This window comes from Bombina bombina, chromosome 6, assembly GCF_027579735.1.
Source record: "Bombina bombina isolate aBomBom1 chromosome 6, aBomBom1.pri, whole genome shotgun sequence".
Taxonomy (NCBI): Eukaryota; Metazoa; Chordata; class Amphibia; order Anura; family Bombinatoridae; genus Bombina; species Bombina bombina.
Window position 1 is genome coordinate 97,006,274 of NC_069504.1, and position 22,334 is coordinate 97,028,607.

Below are 22,334 nucleotides of genomic sequence, written 5' to 3' on the forward strand. Positions count from 1 at the left end.
AAGGGGATTATCTATCTTTTTAAACAATAACAATTCTGGAGTAGACTGTATTGTTATCTGTCTGAAATATTATTACTGGCTCCTAAATTTTAAATAGATTGGTCAACCCCGGACGTAGGTCAACCAACATGCTAGTTCCTGCCTGAAGGCACCAATATAGAGATTCCTTTTTTGCTGTCTATAAGTCACAGATTTACTTGTGTACACTTGTGATGGTGTTAACCGTAAACAAGTACTGACTTTCAAAATGTTAAAATATAAAAGAACTTACTTCATTTGTTTGACGATTGTGCTTTTCCCTGATTCTCCGGCTCCTGAAAAACAAAGAATGTTGGACATTAATAAATGGTTTCTAAGAATAAACACTAAAATTAAACACAATTATTAAAACAAAGCAAGAAATAAATTACAGTGGAGACACAAAAACTGCAAAGTATTTAGTGACAAAAGAAAAATTATAGATTTACAACACAGCTAAAAGTCATGCCAAATTCATAAGAAAAGCTACAAATTATATAAACCATCAAATATTTTCTTTATACAAATTTGAAAAAACATAATTTATGTAAGAACTTACCTGATAAATTCATTTCTTTCATATTAACAAGAGTCCATGAGCTAGTGACGTATGGGATATACATTCCTACCAGGAGGGGCAAAGTTTCCCAAACCTTAAAATGCCTATAAATACACCCCTCACCACACCCACAAATCAGTTTAACGAATAGCCAAGAAGTGGGGTGATAAGAAAAAGTGCGAAGCATATAAAATAAGGAATTGGAATAATTGTGCTTTATACAAAAAAATCATAACCACCACAAAAAAGGGTGGGCCTCATGGACTCTTGTTAATATGAAAGAAATGAATTTATCAGGTAAGTTCTTACATAAATTATGTTTTCTTTCATGTAATTAACAAGAGTCCATGAGCTAGTGACGTATGGGATAATGACTACCCAAGATGTGGATCTTTCCACACAAGAGTCACTAGAGAGGGAGGGATAAAATAAAGACAGCCAATTCCTGCTGAAAATAATCCACACCCAAAATAAAGTTTAACAAAAAACATAAGCAGAAGATTCAAACTGAAACCGCTGCCTGAAGAACTTTTCTACCAAAAACTGCTTCAGAAGAAGAAAATACATCAAAATGGTAGAATTTAGTAAAAGTATGCAAAGAAGACCAAGTTGCTGCTTTGCAGATCTGGTCAACCGAAGCTTCATTCCTAAACGCCCAGGAAGTAGATACTGACCTAGTAGAATGAGCTGTAATTCTTTGAGTCGGGTGTTTTACCCGACTCAACATAGGCAAGATGAATTAAAGATTTCAACCAAGATGCCAAAGAAATGGCAGAAGCTTTCTGGCCTTTCCTAGAACCGGAAAAGATAACAAATAGACTAGAAGTCTTACGGAAAGATTTCGTAGCTTCAACATAATATTTCAAAGCTCTAACAACATCCAAAGAATGCAATGATTTCTCCTTAGAATTCTTAGGATTAGGACATAATGAAGGAACCACAATTTCTCTACTAATGTTGTTGGAATTCACAACTTTAGGTAAAAATTCAAAAGAAGTTCGCAACACCGCCTTATCCTGATGAAAAATCAGAAAAGGAGACTCACACGAAAGAGCAGATAATTCAGAAACTCTTCTAGCAGAAGAGATGGCCAAAAGGAACAACACTTTCCAAGAAAGTAATTTAATGTCCAATGAATGCATAGGTTCAAACGGAGGAGCTTGAAGAGCTCCCAGAACCAAATTCAAACTCCAAGGAGGAGAAATTGACTTAATGACAGGTTTTATACGAACCAAAGCTTGTACAAAACAATGAATATCAGGAAGAATAGCAATCTTTCTGTGAAAAAGAACAGAAAGAGCAGAGATTTGTCCTTTCAAAGAACTTGCGGACAAACCCTTATCCAAACCATCCTGAAGAAATTGTAAAATTCTCGGTATTCTAAAAGAATGCCAAGAAAAATGATGAGAAAGACACCAAGAAATATAAGTCTTCCAGACTCTATAATATATCTCTCGAGATACAGATTTACGAGCCTGTAACATAGTATTAAACACGGAGTCAGAGAAACCTCTATGACCAAGAATCAAGCGTTCAATCTCCATACCTTTAAATTTAAGGATTTCAGATCCGGATGGAAAAAAGGACCTTGTGACAGAAGGTCTGGTCTTAACGGAAGAGTCCATGGCTGGCAAGATGCCATCCGGACAAGATCCGCATACCAAAACCTGTGAGGCCATGCCGGAGCTATTAGCAGAACAAACGAGCATTCCCTCAGAATCTTGGAGATTACTCTTGGAAGAAGAACTAGAGGCGGAAAGATATAGGCAGGATGATACTTCCAAGGAAGTGATAATGCATCCACTGCCTCCGCCTGAGGATCCCGGGATCTGGACAGATACCTGGGAAGTTTCTTGTTTAGATGAGAGGCCATCAGATCTATCTCTGGGAGCCCCCACAATTGAACAATCTGAAGAAATACCTCTGGGTGAAGAGACCATTCGCCCGGAATGCAACGTTTGGCGACTGAGATAATCCGCTTCCCAATTGTCTACACCTGGGATATGAACCGCAGAGATTAGACAGGAGCTGGATTCCGCCCAAACCAAAATTCGAGATACTTCTTTCATAGCCAGAGGACTGTGAGTCCCTCCTTGATGATTGATGTATGCCACAGTTGTGACATTGTCTGTCTGAAAACAAATGAACGATTCTCTCTTCAGAAGAGGCCAAAACTGAAGAGCTCTGAAAATTGCACGGAGTTCCAAAATATTGATCGGTAATCTCACCTCCTGAGATTCCCAAACTCCTTGTGCCGTCAGAGAATCCCCACACAGCTCCCCAACCTGTGAGACTTGCATCTGTTGAAATTACAGTCCAGGTCGGAAGAACAAAAGAAGCCCCCTGAATTAAACGATGGTGATCTGTCCACCACGTTAGAGAGTGTCGAACAATCGTTTTTTAAAGATATTAATTGAGATATCTTCGTGTAATCCCTGCACCATTGGTTCAGCATACAGAGCTGAAGAGGTCGCATGTGAAAACGAGCAAAGGGGATCGCGTCCGATGCAGCAGTCATAAGACCTAGAATTTCCATGCATAAGGCTACCGAAGGGAATGATTGTGACTGAAGGTTTTCGACAAGCTGTAATCAATTTTAGACGTCTCTTGTCTGTTAAAGACAGAGTCATGGACACTGAATCTATCTGGAAACCCAGAAAGGTTACCCTTGTTTGAGGAATCAAAGAACTTTTTGGTAAATTGATCCTCCAACCATGATCTTGAAGAAACAACACAAGTCGATTCGTATGAGACTCTGCTAAATGTAAAGACGGAGCAAGTACCAAGATATCGTCCAAATAAGGAAATACCACAATACCCTGTTCTCTGATTACAGACAGAAGGGCACCGAGAATCTTTGTGAAAATTCTTGGAGCTGTAGCAAGGCCAAACGGTAGAGCCACAAATTGGTAATGCTTGTCTAGAAAAGAGAATCTCAGGAACTGATAATGATCTGGATGAATCGGAATATGCAGATATGCATCCTGTAAATCTATTGTGGACATATAATTCCCTCGCTGAACAAAAGGCAATATAGTCCTTACAGTTACCATCTTGAACGTTGGTATCCTTACATAACGATTCAATAATTTTAGATCCAGAACTGGTCTGAAGGAATTCTCCTTCTTTGGTATAATGAAGAGATTTGAATAAAACCCCATCCCCTGTTCCGGAACTGGAACTGACATAATTACTCCAGCCAACTCTAGATCTGAAACACAATTCAGAAATGCTTGAGCTTTCACTGGATTTACTGGGACATGGGAAAGAAAAAAATCTCATTGCAGGAGGTCTCATCTTGAAACCAATTCTGTACCCTTCTGAAACAATGTTCTGAATCCAAAGATTGTGAACAGATTTGATCCAAATTTCTTTGAAAAAACGTAACCTGCCCCCTACCAGCTGAACTGGAATGAGGGCCGTACCTTCATGTGAACTTAGAAGCAGGCTTTGCCTTTCTAGCAGGCTTGGATTTTATTCCAGACTGGAGATGGTTTCCAAACTGAAACTGCTCCTGAGGACGAAGGATCAGGCTTTTGTTCTTTGTTGAAACGAAAGGAACGAAAACGATTGTTAGCCCTGTTTTTACTTTAGACTTTTTATCCTGTGGTAAAAAAGTTCCTTTCCCACCAGTAACAGTTGAAATAATAGAATCCAACTGAGAACCAAATAATTTGTTTTCCCTGGAAAGAAATGGAAAGTAGAGTTGATTTAGAAGCCATATCAGCATTCCAAGTCTTAAGCCATAAAGCTCTTCTGGCTAAGATAGCCAGAGACATAAATCTAACATCAACTCTAATAATATCAAAAATGGCATCACAGATGAAATTATTAGCATGCTGGAGAAGAATAATAATATCATGAGAATCACGATTTGTTACTTGTTGCGCTAGAGTTTCCAACCAAAAAGTTGAAGCTGCAGCAACATCAGCCAATGATATAGCAGGTCTAAGAAGATTACCTGAACATAGATAAGCTTTTCTTAGAAAAGATTCAATTTTTCTATCTAAAGGATCCTTAAACGAGGTACCATCTGACGTAGGAATGGTAGTACGTTTAGCAAGGGTAGAAATAGCCCCATCAACTTTAGGGATTTTGTCCCAAAATTCTAACCTGTCAGGCGGAACAGGATATAATTGCTTAAAACGTTTAGAAGGAGTAAATGAATTACCCAATTTATCCCATTCCTTAGCAATTACTGCAGAAATAGCATTAGGAACAGGAAAGACTTCTGGAATAACCACAGGAGCTTTAAAAACCTTATCCAAACGCATAGAATTAGTATCAAGAGGACTAGAATCCTCTATTTCTAAAGCAATTAGTACTTCTTTAAGTAAAGAGCGAATAAATTCCATCTTAAATAAATATGAAGATTTATCAGCATCAATCTCTGAGACAGAATCCTCTGAACCAGAAGAGTCCAAAGAATCAGAATGATGGTGTTCATTTAAAAATTCATCTGTAGAGAGAGAAGATTTAAAAGACTTTTTACGTTTACTAGAAGGAGAAATAACAGACAAAGCCTTCTTTATGGATTCAGAAACAAAATCTCTTATGTTATCAGGAACATTCTGCACCTTAGATGTTGAGGGAACTGCAACAGGCAATGGTACATAACTAAAGGAAATATTATCTGCTTTAACAAGTTTGTCATGACAATTATTACAAACAACAGCTGGAGGAATAGCTACCAAAAGTTTACAGCAGATACACTTAGCTTTGGTAGATCCAGCAGGTAGTGGTTTTCCTGTAGTATCTTCTGGCTCAGATGCAACGTGAGACATCTTGCAATATGTAAGAGAAAAAACAACATATAAAGCAAAATAGATCAAATTCCTTATAAGACAGTTTCAGGAATGGGAAAAAAATGCCAAACATCAAGCTTCTAGCAACCAGAAGCAAATGAAAATGAGACTGAAATAATGTGGAGACAAAAGCGACGCCCATATTTTTTGGCGCCAAATAAGACGCCCACATTATTTGGCGCCTAAATGCTTTTGGCGCCAAAAATGACGCCACATCCGGAACGCCGACATTTTTGGCGCAAAATAACGTCAAAAAATGACGCAACTTCCGGCGACACGTATGACGCCGGAAACGGAAAAGAATTTTTGCGCCAAAAAAATCTGCGCCAAAAATGACGCAATAAAATGAAGCATTTTCAGCCCCCGCGAGCCTAACAGCCCACAGGGAAAAAAGTCAAATTTTTGAGGTAAGACAAAATATGATAATTTAAAGCATAATCCCAAATATGAAACTGACTGTCTGGAAATAAGGAAAGTTGAACATTCTGAGTCAAGGCAAATAAATGTTTGAATACATATATTTAGAACTTTATAAATAAAGTGCCCAACCATAGCTTAGAGTGTCACAGAAAATAAGACTATACTTACCCCAGGACACTCATCTACATGTTTGTAGAAAGCCAAACCAGTACTGAAACGAGAATCAGTAGAGGAAATGGTAAATATAAGAGTAATATCGTCGATCTGAAAAGGGAGGTAAGAGATGAATCTCTACGACCGATAACAGAGAACCTTATGAAATAGACCCCGTAGAAGGAGATCACTGCATTCAATAGGCAATACTCTCCTCACATCCCTCTGACATTCACTGCACGCTGAGAGGAAAACCGGGCTCCAACTTGCTGCGGAGCGCATATCAACGTAGAATCTAGCACAAACTTACTTCACCACCTCCCTTGGAGGCAAAGTTTGTAAAACTGATTTGTGGGTGTGGTGAGGGGTGCATTTATAGGCATTTTAAGGTTTGGGAAACTTTGCCCCTCCTGGTAGGAATGTATATCCCATACGTCACTAGCTCATGGACTCTTGTTAATTACATGAAAGAAACAACAAATTTTGACAATATACATATAGTATCATAGAGGAACAGCTACTATAATAAAAATATGAAAACTACAAAAAAAAAAAAGGAAATGAAAAGAAACATTTGATGTTTAGTGGATTACATATGTTAAAAGGGACGGGGGGGGACCGCTGCACTGCAGAAAAAAAAAAAAGTTGAGAGCGGCAGGGAAGGGGATTTTGTCCCATGTACACGGGCTTTGGGACTAGTAGATAATAAATAGTCATGTAATCAGGGGGCTGTCAAAAGAGGCTTAGATACAAGGTAATCACCGAGGTTAAAAGTATATTAAAATAACTGTTGGATGTGCAAAACTGGGGAATGGGTAATAAGAGATAATTCTTTTTAAACAATACATTTTTTTAGTTGACTGTCCCTTTAAACATAATTGAAAAAGGATACTGCAAATACTTTTGTCTAAAACAATGTATTTAAAAAGGTATTGACTTTTACCTATGCCCCAGAAGGGCTGTGGAAGGTGTCAATATGAACCATATGCACCAGTGAGGAAGCAGTGGTAATGTCCAAATCAAATTTTCTTAGATCAGACAGAACATACCATTTTAAATGTTAAACTCCAATTTACAGGTATACCTCACTTTACAGCGCTTTGCTAATACAGCGGTTTGTGGAGCTGAAGTTCAACCTCCATGGATTTTGAAACAGTGCTGTACTCATCGTGAGATTGCGAGAAAGGCAACTTGCACCATTTTGTTATGCTTAGGTTACTCTGTTTACAGCATAGCAGGGCACTGTGTCTAAGTGTTGCAGTCTGGCAAATTTTACTACAGTAATTGTCACTATTTTACAGGTACAGGTTTTTTTTAATACTGTGCTAGTGTTAAACAAAACTTAGCGCTATTGCACACCTAATATATGTTAGTTCAAACAAGTTTTTAAACACACTGGCAAGTGAAAAGAAAGTGAAAACCGCATTGTTTCACTTTAAGGCGGTTTCCAATTTACTGCAGGGCTCCGGTCCCTAAACCCGCTGTATGAGTGAGGAATACCTGTACTTCTATTATCCAATTTGCTTCCTTTTTTATGAATCCTTTGTTAAAAAGTTTACCAAGGTAGGCTAAGGAGAAATAATGCAACTGGGACCTAGCTACCGATTGGTGGCTGCACATATATGCCTCTTGTCAATGGCTCAACCAATGTGTTCAGCTAAATCCCAGTAGTGCATTGCTGCTCCTTCAACAGATAATATCAAGACAATGGAAGTTAATTGGGAAATTGTTTAAACTGTTGTGCTCTATCTGAATGATTAAAGGGATACTAAACCCACATTTTTTCTTTCATGATTCCAATAGAGCAGGCAATTTTAAGCAACTTTCTTTCATGTAATTGGCAAGAGTCCATGAGCTAGTGACATATGGGATATACAATCCTACCAGGAGGCGCAAAGTTTCTCAAACCTCAAAATGCCTATAAATACACCCCTCACCACACCCACAATTCAGTTTTACAAACTTTGCCTCCCTAGGGAGGTGGTGAAGTTTGTGCTTGATTTTCTTCTGCGATATGCGCTTCTCAACATTTTGAAGCCCAATTCCTCTCAGAGTACAGCGAATGTCAGAGGGATGTGAAGGGAGTATCACCAATTCTATGGTTTCCCTCGCGGGAAATCTATTTCATAGGTTCTCTGTTATCGGCCATAGAGATTCATCTCCTACCTCCCTTTTCAGATCGACGATATACTCTCATATTCCATTACCTCTACTGATAACCATTTCAGTACTGGTTTGGCTATCTGCTATATGTGGATGGGTGTCTTTCTGTAAGTATGTTTTCATTACTTAAGAATCTCTCAGCTATGGTTTGGCACTTTATGTATTAATGTAAAGTTCTAAATATATGTATTGTACTTATATTCGCCATGAGTCAGGTATATGTATATTTCCTTTTGCAGACTATCTGTTTAAAAATTGGGAAAATATATTTAGGAAGTTATTTTTTCTTACCAGGGGTATAGTCTTTTCTTCAAATTGACTTTTTCATTAATTTTCGCAGGCAAAATGCTGATATTTATTGCGTCATTCTTGGCGCGAGAATTTTTTTGGCGCAAAGGTACATTCGGTGACGCAAATTCGGCATTTCCGGCGTCTTAGTTGACGCTAGGCTTCCTTGTACAAGGTTGCGTCTGCCATGACGCGAGTTGCGTCATTTCCGGATGTTGTTAGCGCCAAAAAAAAAATATTTTGTGTTGTGCGTCATACTTGGCACCAAATAAATTCTTTATTTAACCCCTTAATGACCGCAGCACTTTTCCATTTTCTGTCCGTTTGGGACCAAGGCTATTTTTACATTTCTGCAGTGTTTGTGTTTAGCTGTAATTCTCCTCTTACTCATTTACTGTACCCACACATATTATATACCGTTTTTCTCGCCATTAAGTGGACTTTCTAAATATACCATTATTTTCATCATATCTTATAACTATAAAAAAAATTATATAATATGAGGAAAAAATGGAAAAAAAACACACTTTTTCTAACTTTGACCCCCAAAATCTGTTACACATCTACAACCACCAAAAAACACCTATGCTAAATAGATTCTAAATTTTGTCCTGAGTTAAGAAATACCCAATGTTTACATGTGCTTTGCTTTTTTTGCAAGTTATAGGGCCATAAATACAAGTAGCACTTTGCTATTTCCAAACCCCTTTTTTTCAAAATTAGCGCTAGTTACATTGGAACACTGATATCTTTCAGGAATCCCTGAATATCCCTTGACATGTATATATTTTTTTTTAGAAGACACCCCAAAGTATTGATCTAGGCCCATTTTGGTATATTTCATGCCACCATTTCACAGCCAAATGCAATCAAATAAAAAAAATAGTTCACTTTTTCACAATTTTGTTCACAAACTTTAGGTTTCTCACTGAAATTATTTACAAACAACTTGTGCAATTATGGCATAAATGGTTGTAAATTATTCTCTGGGATCCCCTTTGTTCAGAAATAGCAGACATGTATGGCTTTTGTTGTTGCTTTTTGGTAATTAGAAGGGCGCTAAATGCCACTGCGCACCACACGTGTATTATGCCCAGCAGTGAAGGGGTTAATTAGGGAGCTTGTAGGGTTAATTTTAGCTTTAGTGTAGTAGACATCCCAAAATCGTTCACTTTTTCACAATTTTTTTCACAAACTTTAGGTTTCTCACTGAAATTATTTACAAACAGCTTGTGCAATTATGTCACAAATGGTTGTAAAATGCTTCTCTGGGATCCCCTTTGTTCAGAAATAACAGACATATATGTCTTTGGCATTGCTTTTTGGTAATTAGAAGGCAGCTAAATGCCGCTGCGCATCACACGTGTATTATGTCTAGCAGTGAAGGGGTTAATTAGGTAGCTTGTAGGGAGCTTGCAGGGTTAATTTTAGCTTTAGTGTAGAGATCAGCCTCCCATCTGACACATCACACCCCATGATCCCTCCCAAACAGCTCCCTTCCCTCCCCCACCCCACAATTGTCCCCGCCATCTTAAGTACTGGCAGAAAGTCTGCCAGTACAAAAATAAAGGGAATCTTTGTTAAAAAAAAATTGTATAGCATATTTACATATGCTGCTGTGTAGGATCCCCCTTAGCCCCCAACCTCTCTGATCCCCCCCCCCCCCAAACACCTCTCTAACCGTCCCCCTCTGACTTTTTGGGGGCCATCTAATAAAAATAAAAAAGCTAAATCAGGGGGTGTTGGGTTGGTATGTGGAAGGGAAGCTACACTACAGAAAAAAAAACTGCAGAAAAAAATGTTTTTTTTGGGGGGGGGTTTTCGCAAACTGGGTACTGGCAGATAGCTGCCAGTACCCAGTTTGCAGAAAAAAATGGGGGTTTTCTTTGTTTTTTTTCGCAGTTTTTTTTCTGTAGTGTAGCTTCCCTTCCACATACCAACCCAACACCCCCTGATTTAGCTTTTTTATTTTTATTTTTTATTAGATGGTATAAACCTGTTTACTAAATCCTATGGTGCATATTTTCTGTAGTGCAGCGTTCCCAACCCGCTCCATCCCCATGCACGCGCATGCCCCCTCCCCTATCGTGCGCGCGCCCCCTCCCCCTATCGTGCCCGTGCGCGCCCACGGTCATCCCCGCCCACAATCCCGCCCCCCTGCACATCTCCAGGGGCCATCGATGGCCACCACCCGCCTCCCGGTCCTGCTCCCACCCACCAACGAAGGAAGCGCCCGATCTCCGGTGCAGAGAGGGCCACAGAGTGGCTCTCTCTGCATCAGATGGCCATACATGGTTATTGCAGGATGCCTCCATATTGAGGCATCACTGCAATAACCGGAAAGCAGTTGGAAGCGAGCAGGATCGCTTCCAGCTGCTTTTCACACCGAGGACGTGCAGGGTACGTCCTCAGGCTTTAACTGCCTTTTTTTTTTTTTTGAGGACGTACCCTGCACGTCCTCGGTCATTAAGGGGTTAAACCCCCACTTCCTATATGCTCCTTGCCTTTTTCTATGCTCAGAAGGCTATGCCGTTTGCATTTTTTTCCCATTCCTGAAACTGCCATATATATGGAAATTGATCATTTTGTAAGATGTCTCAATCTGATCCTGTCTCAGAAACCACTGTTGGATTCCTGCTGCTTGATAACAATTCTACAAAAGAAAAGTGTATCTGTTGTAAGTTAGCAGAGATTATATCTCCAGCTGTGGTATGTAATAGTTGTCATGATAAGCTTTTACATGCAGAGAATGTATCCATCAGTACTAGTACAATGCCTGTTGTTCCTTCAACATCTAATGTACACGATATCCCTGTGAATATAAAAGATTTTATTGCTGATGCAATTCAGAAAGCTTTGTCTGCTATTCCATCTTCTAATAAACGTAATAGGTCTTTAAAACTTCTCATAGAGTTTATGAAATTTCAAATGACCGACACCATATTGAATTATCCTCCTCTGATGAGGATCTATCTGATTCAGAAGATCCTACCTCAGATATTGACACTGACAAATCTTCTTATCTCTTTAAGATGGAGTATATTCGTTCCTTTTAAAAAAATAGGAGTTGGTTACTTTGGATATTGAGGAAACTAGTCCTCTTGATACTAAAACTAGTAAACGTTTAAATTCTGTTTATAAACCTCCTGTGGTTACTTCAGAGGTTTTTCCATTTCCTGATGCTATTCTTGATATGATTTCAAAGGAATGGAATAGGCCTGGTACTTCTTTTATTCCTTCTTCTAGGTTCAAAAAGTTGATGGGGCTATTTCTACTCTTGCAAAACATACTACTATCCCTATGGAAGATAGTACTTCCTTTAAGGACCCTTTAGATAGAAAACTTGAATCTAAGGAAAGCTTATTTATATTCTGGATATCTTCTCAGGCCTGCCATTTCTATGGCTGATGTTGCAGCTGCATCAACTTTTTGGTTGGAAAGTTTAGCGCAACAGGAAACAGACCCTGATTTGTCTAGCATTGTTCGCTTGCTTCAACATGCTAATCATTTTATCTGTGATGCCATTTTTAATATGATCAAAATTGATGTTAGATCTATGTCTTTAGCTATTTTAGCTAGAAGAGCTTTGTGGCTCAAATATTGGAATGCTGACATGGTATATTATTTATATATATATATATATTCTAGATTACTATCTATTTCTTTCCAAGGTAACAATTTGTTTGGTTCTCAGTTGGATTCGATTATTTCAACTGTCACTGGGGGAAGGGAGTTTTTTTACCTCAGGATAAGAGATTGAAGGGTAAATCTAAAGCTTCTAATTGTTTTCGTTCTTTTCAACAGAATAAGCAACAGAAAGACAATCCTTCCCCCAAAGAATCTGGTTCCAATTGGAAACCTTCAAGTTGGAATAAATCCAAGCCGTTTAAGAAACCAAAGCCAGCCCCAAGTCTGCATGAAGGTGCGGCCCTCATTCCAGCTCAGCTGGAGGGGGGCAGATTAAACTTTTTCCAAAACATTTGGGCAGATTCTGTCCAAAATCATTGAATTTAGAGTATTGTCTCTCAAGGGTATCGAATAGGATTCAGAGCCCTCCTGTGAGAAGATTTTTTTTTTCTCACGCGTCCCAGTAAATCCAGTGAAGGCTCAGGCTTTTCTGAAGTGTGTTTCAGATCAAGAATTTTCAGGGGTAATCATACCAGTTCCGTTCCAGGAACAGGGTCTGGGGTTTTATTCAAATCTGTTCATTGTCCCAAAGAAAGAAAATTCATTCAGGCCAGTTCTGGATCTAAACATTTGGAATCGTTTTGTAAGAGTGCCAACTTTCAAAATAGTGACTATAAGGACTATTCTGCCTTTTGTTCAGCAAGGTCATTATATGTCCACGATAGACTTACAGGATGCATATCTTCATATTCCGATTCATCCAGACCACTATCGTTTTCTGAGATTCTCTTTTCTAGACTAGCATTACCAATTTGTCGCTCTTCCAATTGGCCTAGCGACAGCTCCAAGGATTTTTTCAAAGGTTCATGGTGCCTGTAATCAGAGAATAGAGTATTGCAGTGTTTCCTTATTTGGACGATATCTTGGTACTAGCTCAGTCTTTACATTCTGCCGAATCTCACACAAATCAACTAGTGTTGTTTCTTCAAAGACATGGTTGGAGGATCACTTTACCAAAGAGTTAATTGATTCCTCAGACAAGGGTCACCTTTTTAGGTTTCCAGATAGATTCAGTGTCCATGACTCTGTCTCTAACAGACAAGAGACATTTGAAATTGGTTTCAGATTGTCGGAACCTTCAGTAGCTTTGTGCATGGAAGTTTTAGGTCTCATGACTGCAGCATCGGACGCAATCCCCTTTGCTCGTTTTCCCATGAGACCTCTCCAGCTTTGAATGCTGAATCAATGGTGCAGGGATGCAGCGATTATACAAAGATATCACAATTAATATCCTTAAATCCCAATGTTTGACTCTCTCTGACTTGGTGGTTAGATCACCATCGTATAGTTCAAGGGGCATATTGGCAAGAGACCATGAGACCCACCCTTTTTATGGTGGTTATGATTTTTTGTATAAAGCACAATTATTTCCAGTTCCTTTTTTTGATGTTTTTACTCCTTTTTCTATCACCCCACTACTTGGCTATTCGTTAAACTGAATTGTGAGTGTGGTGAGGGGTGTATTTATAGGCATTTTGAGGTTTGGGAAACTTTGCCCTTCCTGGTAGGATTGTATATCCTATACGTCACTAGCTCATGGACTCTTGCCAATATGAAAGAGATGAATTTATCAGGTAAGTTCTTAAATAAATTATGTTTTCTAATTTACTCCTATTAATTTTTCTTCATTCTCTTTCTATCTTTATTTGAAAAAAAGGCATCTAAGGTAAGGAGTCAGACATTTTTGGCTCAGTACTTTGGACAGCAGTTGTTTAATGGTGAGTGCATTTAGCCACCAATCAGCAAGAACAACACAGGTTGTAAACCACAAATGGGCCAGCTTCTAAACTTACATTCTTGCTTTTCAAATAAAGATAGCAAGAGAATAAAGAAAATAGAAGTAAATGAGAAAGTTGCTTAAAATTGCATGCTCTATCTAAATCATTAAATAAAAAATTTGGGTTCAGTGTCCCTTTAAATAAATTATTTTGGTTTTATGACCCTTTAAAGGGCATAAAAGGGCAAAATAAGAAAATGTTCTGTGTTAAAGTATTGTATTATTGCACTATTGCTTACTAAATCATTAGTTTAATATTAAAATTTTATATTTTTGAAGCTTTTCCTCATAAATAGTGTAGGTTTAAAAACTTTTTGAAGCCTTTTCCAGAATTTAGAGCAATCAACTATTTTTTTGCGTTCATTTCTGCAAAAGGAACTGCTTATTTATGGTTTCTTAAATGAATGCCATGAATAACAAAAACATGGTATTTTTTATTTAAAAGGGACACAAGTCAAAATGAAAAAAACTTTCACGATTCAGATAGAGCAGCAATTTTAAATAACTTTCTAAAAAATACCCAAAAGAGTATAAATAGGGGCGCTATCAGCCTGAGGAAACAGTACTGGTTACCGAGAAACGCGTTGCTGTGTTTTTAATGTGTTAATAAAACACTTTTTATATATACAACTTGCTACTTTGTCTCTTTTGGACTTGCCTGCCCATTTAACCCTCTAATCACTGGAGGTGAAACAGTGAAATTGATCCCCAAGTATCACGCTAACATAGTGATTGAAAATTGGTTCCTGGGAGTCTGAGCTTGAGAGGAGAGTTATACCGGACAACTCTGAGGTTCCGGTCTGCCCAGCTTGCACTACATATTGGTACTTCACAAAACGTGAGTGTATCAGAGTTTCAACTAATATTCTAGCGCCTTCTCTGTCTTCTTAAAGACTTTTAAACAACTTTCCAAATTACTTCCATTAATAAAATGTTCACAATCTTTTTATATTTACACTTTTTGAGTCACCAGCTCCTACTGAGCATGTGCAAGAATTCACAGCATATACGTATATGCATTTGTGATTGGCTGATGGCTGTCATAGGATACAGTGGGAATGGAAATAGACATAAATTGAAACTTGCCAGAAAAAAAAAATAAAAAAAAAAAAAATCTACCACTCATTTGAAATTCAGACTAAGTGCTATTGCATTGTCTTTTTATCATCTATGTGTTAATAATGCAAATCTACTGTATTTAAAAAAAGAAAAAATAACATATATCTGTGCAGCCACCAATCAACAGCTATTTCCCAGATATGCTTTTCAACAAAGAATATCAAGAGAAATTGTAAAATGTTATAATACAAGTACATTGAAAAAAGTCTTGAAAAATTGCATTGTCTGTCTGAGCCATGAAAGTTTTGTTTTGTTTTTTACTTTCCTGTCCCTTAAAGGGACAGTCTACACCAGAATTGTTATTGTTTTAAAAGATAGATAATCCCTTTATTATCTATTTCCCAGTTTTGCATAACTAACACAGTTATAATAATAAACTTTTAACCTCTGTGATTATCTTGTATCTAAGCCTCTGCAAACTGCCCCTTTATTTCAGTTCTTTTGACAGACTTGCAGTCTAGCCAATCAGTGCCTGCTCCCAGATAACTTCACATGCACGAGCACAGTGTTATCTATATGAAATACGTGAACTAACACCCTCTAGTGGTGAAAAACTGTTAAAATGCAATCTGAAAAGAGGTGGCCTTCAAGGTCTAAGAAATCAGCATATGAACCTCCTAGGTTAAGCTTTCAACTAAGAATACCAAGACAACAAAGCAAAATTGGTGATAAAAGTAAATTGGAAAATCGTTTAAAATTACATGCTCTATCTGAATCATGAAAGCTTATTTTGGCCTAGACTGTCCCTTTAAACTATCAGTTTTACATTTATAGACTTCCTTTCATCTTTTATTTAAATTGAAACAAAGCAGCAATATCTTTAAAAAGCTTTTACTTTGAAAAGAAAACATTTTTCATTGCTGCCCTTTCATATGCAGGACAGAATTTCTGATATGCATTGTCCTTTTAATAATATATATGTTAGAGCAGGGTTCGACAAACCCAGGAGCCTGGGAGCCACTGGCTCCTAGAATTTTACCCCTGGCTCCTAAATTTTTGGGTTATTATCCATATATCTATATACAAATCCAACTGTCCGACTCCTAAAAATATGCCTGGCTCCTAAATATTCTTACTGGCTCCTAATTTTTGAACATATTCGTCAACCACTGTTAGAGGTAAAGTAAGAAATCAAGGTAATGCTAGGATTACCCTGGTAAAAAGGACATTACTGAAGCGGCTGTGGGTAATTCCCCCATCTACACTTTGTTTTGCCTCCACCTGGAGGGTTCAAGGCCGGCGCCCTAACGATCCTCTGGCATCCTCCCCAAGTGAAGCTTGGGGAATGAGGTTTACAGGGGGTGCTTTGCCCCCTTAAACCCCCCCAGGCGGAGGCAAAAGCAATAGTGAAAATGGGGGAATTACAGTGCATGCTATATATGTTTGATGCAGTGATTCCGCACTCTGAAGGGATTTATGTTCATACATCAGGCTTTACCCACAGCCGCTTGGGTAATGTCAGTTTTACACATACATATACAGGTGGCCCTCGTTCTACAATGGTTCAATTTACACCGTTTCAAAATAACAACCTTTTTTTCCAGTCATGTGACTGCTATTGAAAAGCATTGAGAAGCAGTGCATTTATTAAAATAGCCTATAGGTGGAGCTGTCCGCTTGTGTTGCAGCAAAGCCAAGCAAGCGGAAATTAATCCGTTTAACCAGACCTGAGCTATCCAGCAGATTTCAAAGGAACAAGATCTTCCCGTCTATAAATCGGTCTAGATTGGAATGCATATAAAGAACGGTTTGCAGAAAAATGCAAGTGAAGTCTGTGTTGTGTGATTATTTTATTAGGTTTATAATGCTGTTTAGCAAATGTTTTTGTTCATTTAACTTCGTTTAATTATATATTATCTGTTGTGTGATTATTTTATTAGGTTTATTATGCTATTTAGCATTTAAAGTCTTCATTTCAAAGTTTTAAAAATAAGGTATTAGGTGTTACTTATGACAATTTTGAGAGGGGCCTGCAACCTATCTCCCTCACTTCCCATTGACTTACATTATAAACTGGGTTTCAATCTACAATGGTTTCGATTTACAACCATTCCTTCTGGAACCTAACCCCGGCGTAAACTGAGGGCTACATGTATGTATGTATGTATGTATGTATGTATGTATGTATGTATGTATGTGTATATATATATATATATATATATATATATATACACACAGTATAGATACACACACATACATAGTGTGTGTCCCTTTAAAGATCAGCCTGGGAGCTGCTCACTATGCAAACCTAAATCAGAATTTGTGGTAAGAAAAATAAATTAATGGCAAGAATAACTAGGAGGCTTCAAAGTCTTGCTACTCTTTGATGTTTACAGAGATCACATATTACAGATTCAGACACCCAAAGTCACTCAGCTATTTTTAATGTTTAAGTATGACTGCTATAGTTATTCATTCTTCCCTGTACTTCATACCTAAAAATGCAATACATAGTAATATCACCAAAGCTTCAGACAAAATTAATAAGCACATTTTAAAAAATAAAATAGAAATAAAAAAAAATGTTGTATCTTGTGTTCCATTGTGTAATTATGGTATCCTAAGAGTAGAAAATATCACATTAATATCTCTATCCAATAAAAGGAAGATATTTTACCTTAGAATGTTCTCAGTAGCCACATCCCACTGAGAAATGACTTCAAACATCCAATCAGGAAGTTTGTATGAATTATGAAAAGCTTGCAAAGTATAAGTGTCTATATACTGTAAAACAGGGACAGACAACTGTATTTCCAAAGGATTCATACAATCAATCAATCTCAATCGAGATAGACAGAGAGACACAAAACCTATCCAAACTGCTTGGAACCAGAAATCGTTTGGATTTTATAATAGTTAGATTTTAACATATTTGTATATATGCATCTGTAAAATTGGACATTTTAGAAAGGGGATTGGTTAACAATAATATTTTATGTCCTTACACAATATTTACATGTCAAAATACAGCTTATACATTATGCAACCTAAAGGAAGTTTTACATCATTGTAGATACTTTTGTATACATAGTACCATCAGAAAGATAGTAAAGTACTGTAATCAGAAAGGTAATATTTCTTGTTTTAAATAAAGACTAGCATTTGTAATTCCCTATAGAAAGGTGTATGTGAAAGTACATTTTTTGTATAAATCAAAAATAAACCAGTATCATTAAGATTAAAGGGACAGTTTACTAAACAATTTTTAATCTGTTCCCAAAGATCCACTTTACCTGCTAGAGTGTATTAAATTGTTTACAAGTATTTCCATTAACCTTATATTGGCATCTGAAATAGTTTATTTAGCCTGTGGTATTTCCACCCATCCTGAAAGTTTTTGGCCTCAAGGCCAAGCTGTGTTAACACAGCCAGCAGAAGAAATGACACTCCCAGTGGCTTATAGAAGAGATAAGGTAATAAAATGATAATTTTCCATTGTTCTCTCCAAGTATTGGTGATTGGTTTATGGACAAATAAAAAGATAAAGAAGCAGGTATATGTACACAATGTGATAAAGTAATGACATCTAATTATACCTCCAAACTCAACCCATTTTATTAGGTTGTGGCTTCAACACACAAAATTAGCTAATTCATATACACAAATAAGCCTTAAAAAAGCAAATCTCATATTTCTTTCATGTAATTAGCAAGAGTCCATGAGCTGGTGACGTATGGGATATACATTCCTACCAGGAGGGGCAAAGTTTCCCAAACCTCAAAATGCCTATAAATACACCCCTCACCACACCCACAATTCAGTTTTTACAAACTTTGCCTCCGATGGAGGTGGTGAAGTAAGTTTGTGCTAGATTCTACGTTGATATGCGCTCCGCAGCAAGTTGGAGCCCGGTTTTCCTCTCAGCGTGCAGTGAATGTCAGAGGGATGTGAGGAGAGTATTGCCTATTTGAATGCAGTGATCTCCTTCTACGGGGTCTATTTCATAGGTTCTCTGTTATCGGTCGTAGAGATTCATCTCTTACCTCCCTTTTCAGATCGACGATATACTCTTATATATACCATTACCTCTGCTGATTCTCGTTTCAGTACTGGTTTGGCTTTCTACAAACATGTAGATGAGTGTCCTGGGGTAAGTAAATCTTATTTTCTGTGACACTCTAAGCTATGGTTGGGCACTTTTTTAATAAAGTTCTAAATATATGTATTCAAACATTTATTTGCCTTGACTCAGAATGTTCAATTTTCCTTATTTTTCAGACAGTCAGTTTCATATTTGGGATTATGCATTTAAATTATTCATTTTTTCTTACCTTCAAAAATTTGACTCTTTTTTCCCTGTGGGCTGTTAGGCTCACGGGGGCTGAAAATGCTTCATTTTATTGCGTCATTCTTGGCGCGGACTTTTTTGGCGCAAAAATTCTTTTCCGTTTCCGGCGTCATACGTGTCGCCGGAAGTTGCGTCATTTTTTGACGTTATTTTGCGCCAAAAATGTCGGTGTTCCGGATGTGGCGTCATTTTTGGCGCCAAAAGCATTTAGGCGCCAAATAATGTGGACGTCTTATTTGGCGCTAAAAAATATGGGCGTCGCTTTTGTCTCCACATTATTTAAGTCTCATTTTTTATTGCTTCTGGTTGCTAGAAGCTTGTTCTTTGGCATTTTTTCCCATTCCTGAAACTGTCATTTAAGGAATTTGATCAATTTTGCTTTATATGTTGTTTTTTCTCTTACATATTGCAAGATGTCTCACGTTGCATCTGAGTCAGAAGATACTACAGGAAAATCGCTGTCTAGTGCTGGATCTACCAAAGCTAAGTGTATCTGCTGTAAACTTTTGGTAGCTATTCCTCCGGCTGTTGTTTGTATTAATTGTCATGACAAACTTGTTAATGCAGATAATATTACCTTTAGTAAAGTACCATTGTCTGTTGCAGTTCCTTCAACATCTAAGGTGCAGAATGTTCCTGATAACATAAGAGATTTTGTTTCTGAATCCATCAAGAAGGCTATGTCTGTTATTTCTCCTTCTAGTAAACGTAAAAAATCTTTTAAAACTTCTCTCCCTACAGATGAATTTTTAAATGAACATCATCATTCTGATTCTGATGACTCTTCTGGTTCAGAGGATTCTGTTTCAGAGATTGATGCTGATAAATCTTCATATTTATTTAAAATGGAATTTATTCGTTCTTTACTTAAAGAACTATTAATTGCTTTAGAAATAGAGGATTCTGGTCCTCTTGATACTAATTCGAAACGTTTAGATAAGGTATTTAAATCTCCTGTGGTTATTCCAGAAGTTTTTCCTGTTCCTAATGCTATTTCTGCAGTAATTTCCAAAGAATGGGATAAATTGGGTAATTCATTTACTCCTTCTAAACGTTTTAAGCAATTATATCCTGTACCGTCTGACAGGTTAGAATTTTGGGACAAAATCCCTAAAGTTGATGGGGCTATTTCTACCCTTGCTAAACGTACTACCATTCCTACGTCAGATGGTACTTCGTTTAAAGATCCTTTAGATAGGAAAATTGAATCCTTTCTAAGAAAAGCTTATCTGTGTTCAGGTAATCTTCTTAGACCTGCTATATCATTGGCTGATGTTGCTGCAGCTTCAACTTTTTGGTTGGAAACTTTAGCGCAACAAGTAACAAATCATGATTCTCATGATATTATTCTTCTTCTTCAGCACGCTAATAATTTTATCTGTGATGCCATTTTTGATATTATCAGAGTTGATGTCAGGTTTCTGTCTCTAGCTATTTTAGCTAGAAGAGCTTTATGGCTTAAGACTTGGAATGCTGATATGGCTTCTAAATCAACTCTACTTTCCATTTCTTTCCAGGGTAACAAATTATTTGGTTCTCAGTTGGATTCTATTATCTCAACTGTTACTGGTGGGAAAGGAACTTTTTTACCACAGGATAAAAAATCTAAAGGTAAAAACAGGGCTAATAATCGTTTTCGTTCCTTTCGTTTCAACAAAGAACAAAAGCCTGATCCTTCATCCTCAGGAGCAGTTTCAGTTTGGAAACCATCTCCAGTCTGGAATAAATCCAAGCCTGCTAGAAAGGCAAAGCCTGCTTCTAAGTCCACATGAAGGTGCGGCCCTCATTCCAGCTCAGCTGGTAGGGGGCAGGTTACGTTTTTTCAAAGAAATTTGGATCAATTCTGTTCACAATCTTTGGATTCAGAACATTGTTTCAGAAGGGTACAGAATTGGTTTCAAGATGAGACCTCCTGCAAAGAGATTTTTTCTTTCCCATGTCCCAGTAAATCCAGTGAAAGCTCAAGCATTTCTGAATTGTGTTTCAGATCTAGAGTTGGCTGGAGTAATTATGCCAGTTCCAGAACAGGGGATGGGGTTTTATTCAAATCTCTTCATTGTACCAAAGAAGGAGAATTCCTTCAGACCAGTTCTGGATCTAAAAATATTGAATCGTTATGTAAGGATACCAACGTTCAAGATGGTAACTGTAAGGACTATCTTGCCTTTTGTTCAGCAAGGGAATTATATGTCCACAATAGATTTACAGGATGCATATCTGCATATTCCGATTCATCCAGATCATTATCAGTTCCTGAGATTCTCTTTTCTGGACAAGCATTACCAGTTTGTGGCTCTACCGTTTGGCCTAGCTACAGCTCCAATAATTTTTTCAAAGGTTCTCGGTGCCCTTCTGTCTGTAATCAGATAACAGGGTATTGTGGTATTTCCTTATTTGGACGATATCTTGGTACTTGCTCAGTCTTTACATTTAGCAGAATTTCATACGAATCGACTTGTGTTGTTTCTTCAAGATCATGGTTGGAGGATCAATTTACCAAAAAGTTCTTTGATTCCTCAGACAAGGGTAACCTTTCTGGGTTTCCAGATAGATTCAGTGTCCATGACTCTGTCTTTAACAGACAAGAGACGTCTAAAATTGATTGCAGCTTGTCGAAACCTTCAGTCACAATCATTCCCTTCGGTAGCCTTATGCATGGAAATTCTAGGTCTTATGACTGCTGCATCGGACGCGATCCCCTTTGCTCGTTTTCACATGCGACCTCTTCAGCTCTGTATGCTGAATCAATGGTGCAAGGATTACACAAAGATATCTCAATTAATATCTTTAAACCAATTGTACGACACTCTCTAACGTGGTGGACAGATCACCATCGTTTAATTCAGGGGGCTTCTTTTGTGCTTCCGACCTGGACTGTAATTTCAACAGATGCAAGTCTCACAGGTTGGGGAGCTGTGTGGGGATCTCTGACGGCACAAGGAGTTTGGGAATCTCAGGAGGTGAGATTACCGATCAATATTTTGGAACTCCGTGCAATTTTCAGAGCTCTTCAGTTTTGGCCTCTTCTGAAGAGAGAATCGTTCATTTGTTTTCAGA

At 37.7% G+C, this 22,334-nt stretch overlaps 1 protein-coding gene across 1 annotated transcript in view; it reads right to left on the reverse strand.

The window, feature by feature from the left end:
- LOC128662655 (guanine nucleotide-binding protein G(i) subunit alpha-1) overlaps positions 1-22,334 on the reverse strand; it is a 487,459-nt gene that overhangs the window by 249,161 nt on the left and 215,964 nt on the right. The window contains exon 2 of the mRNA XM_053716522.1: positions 272-314. Within this exon, the coding sequence (XP_053572497.1) occupies positions 272-314 (43 nt within the window). The remainder of the gene's footprint in view (positions 1-271; positions 315-22,334) is intronic.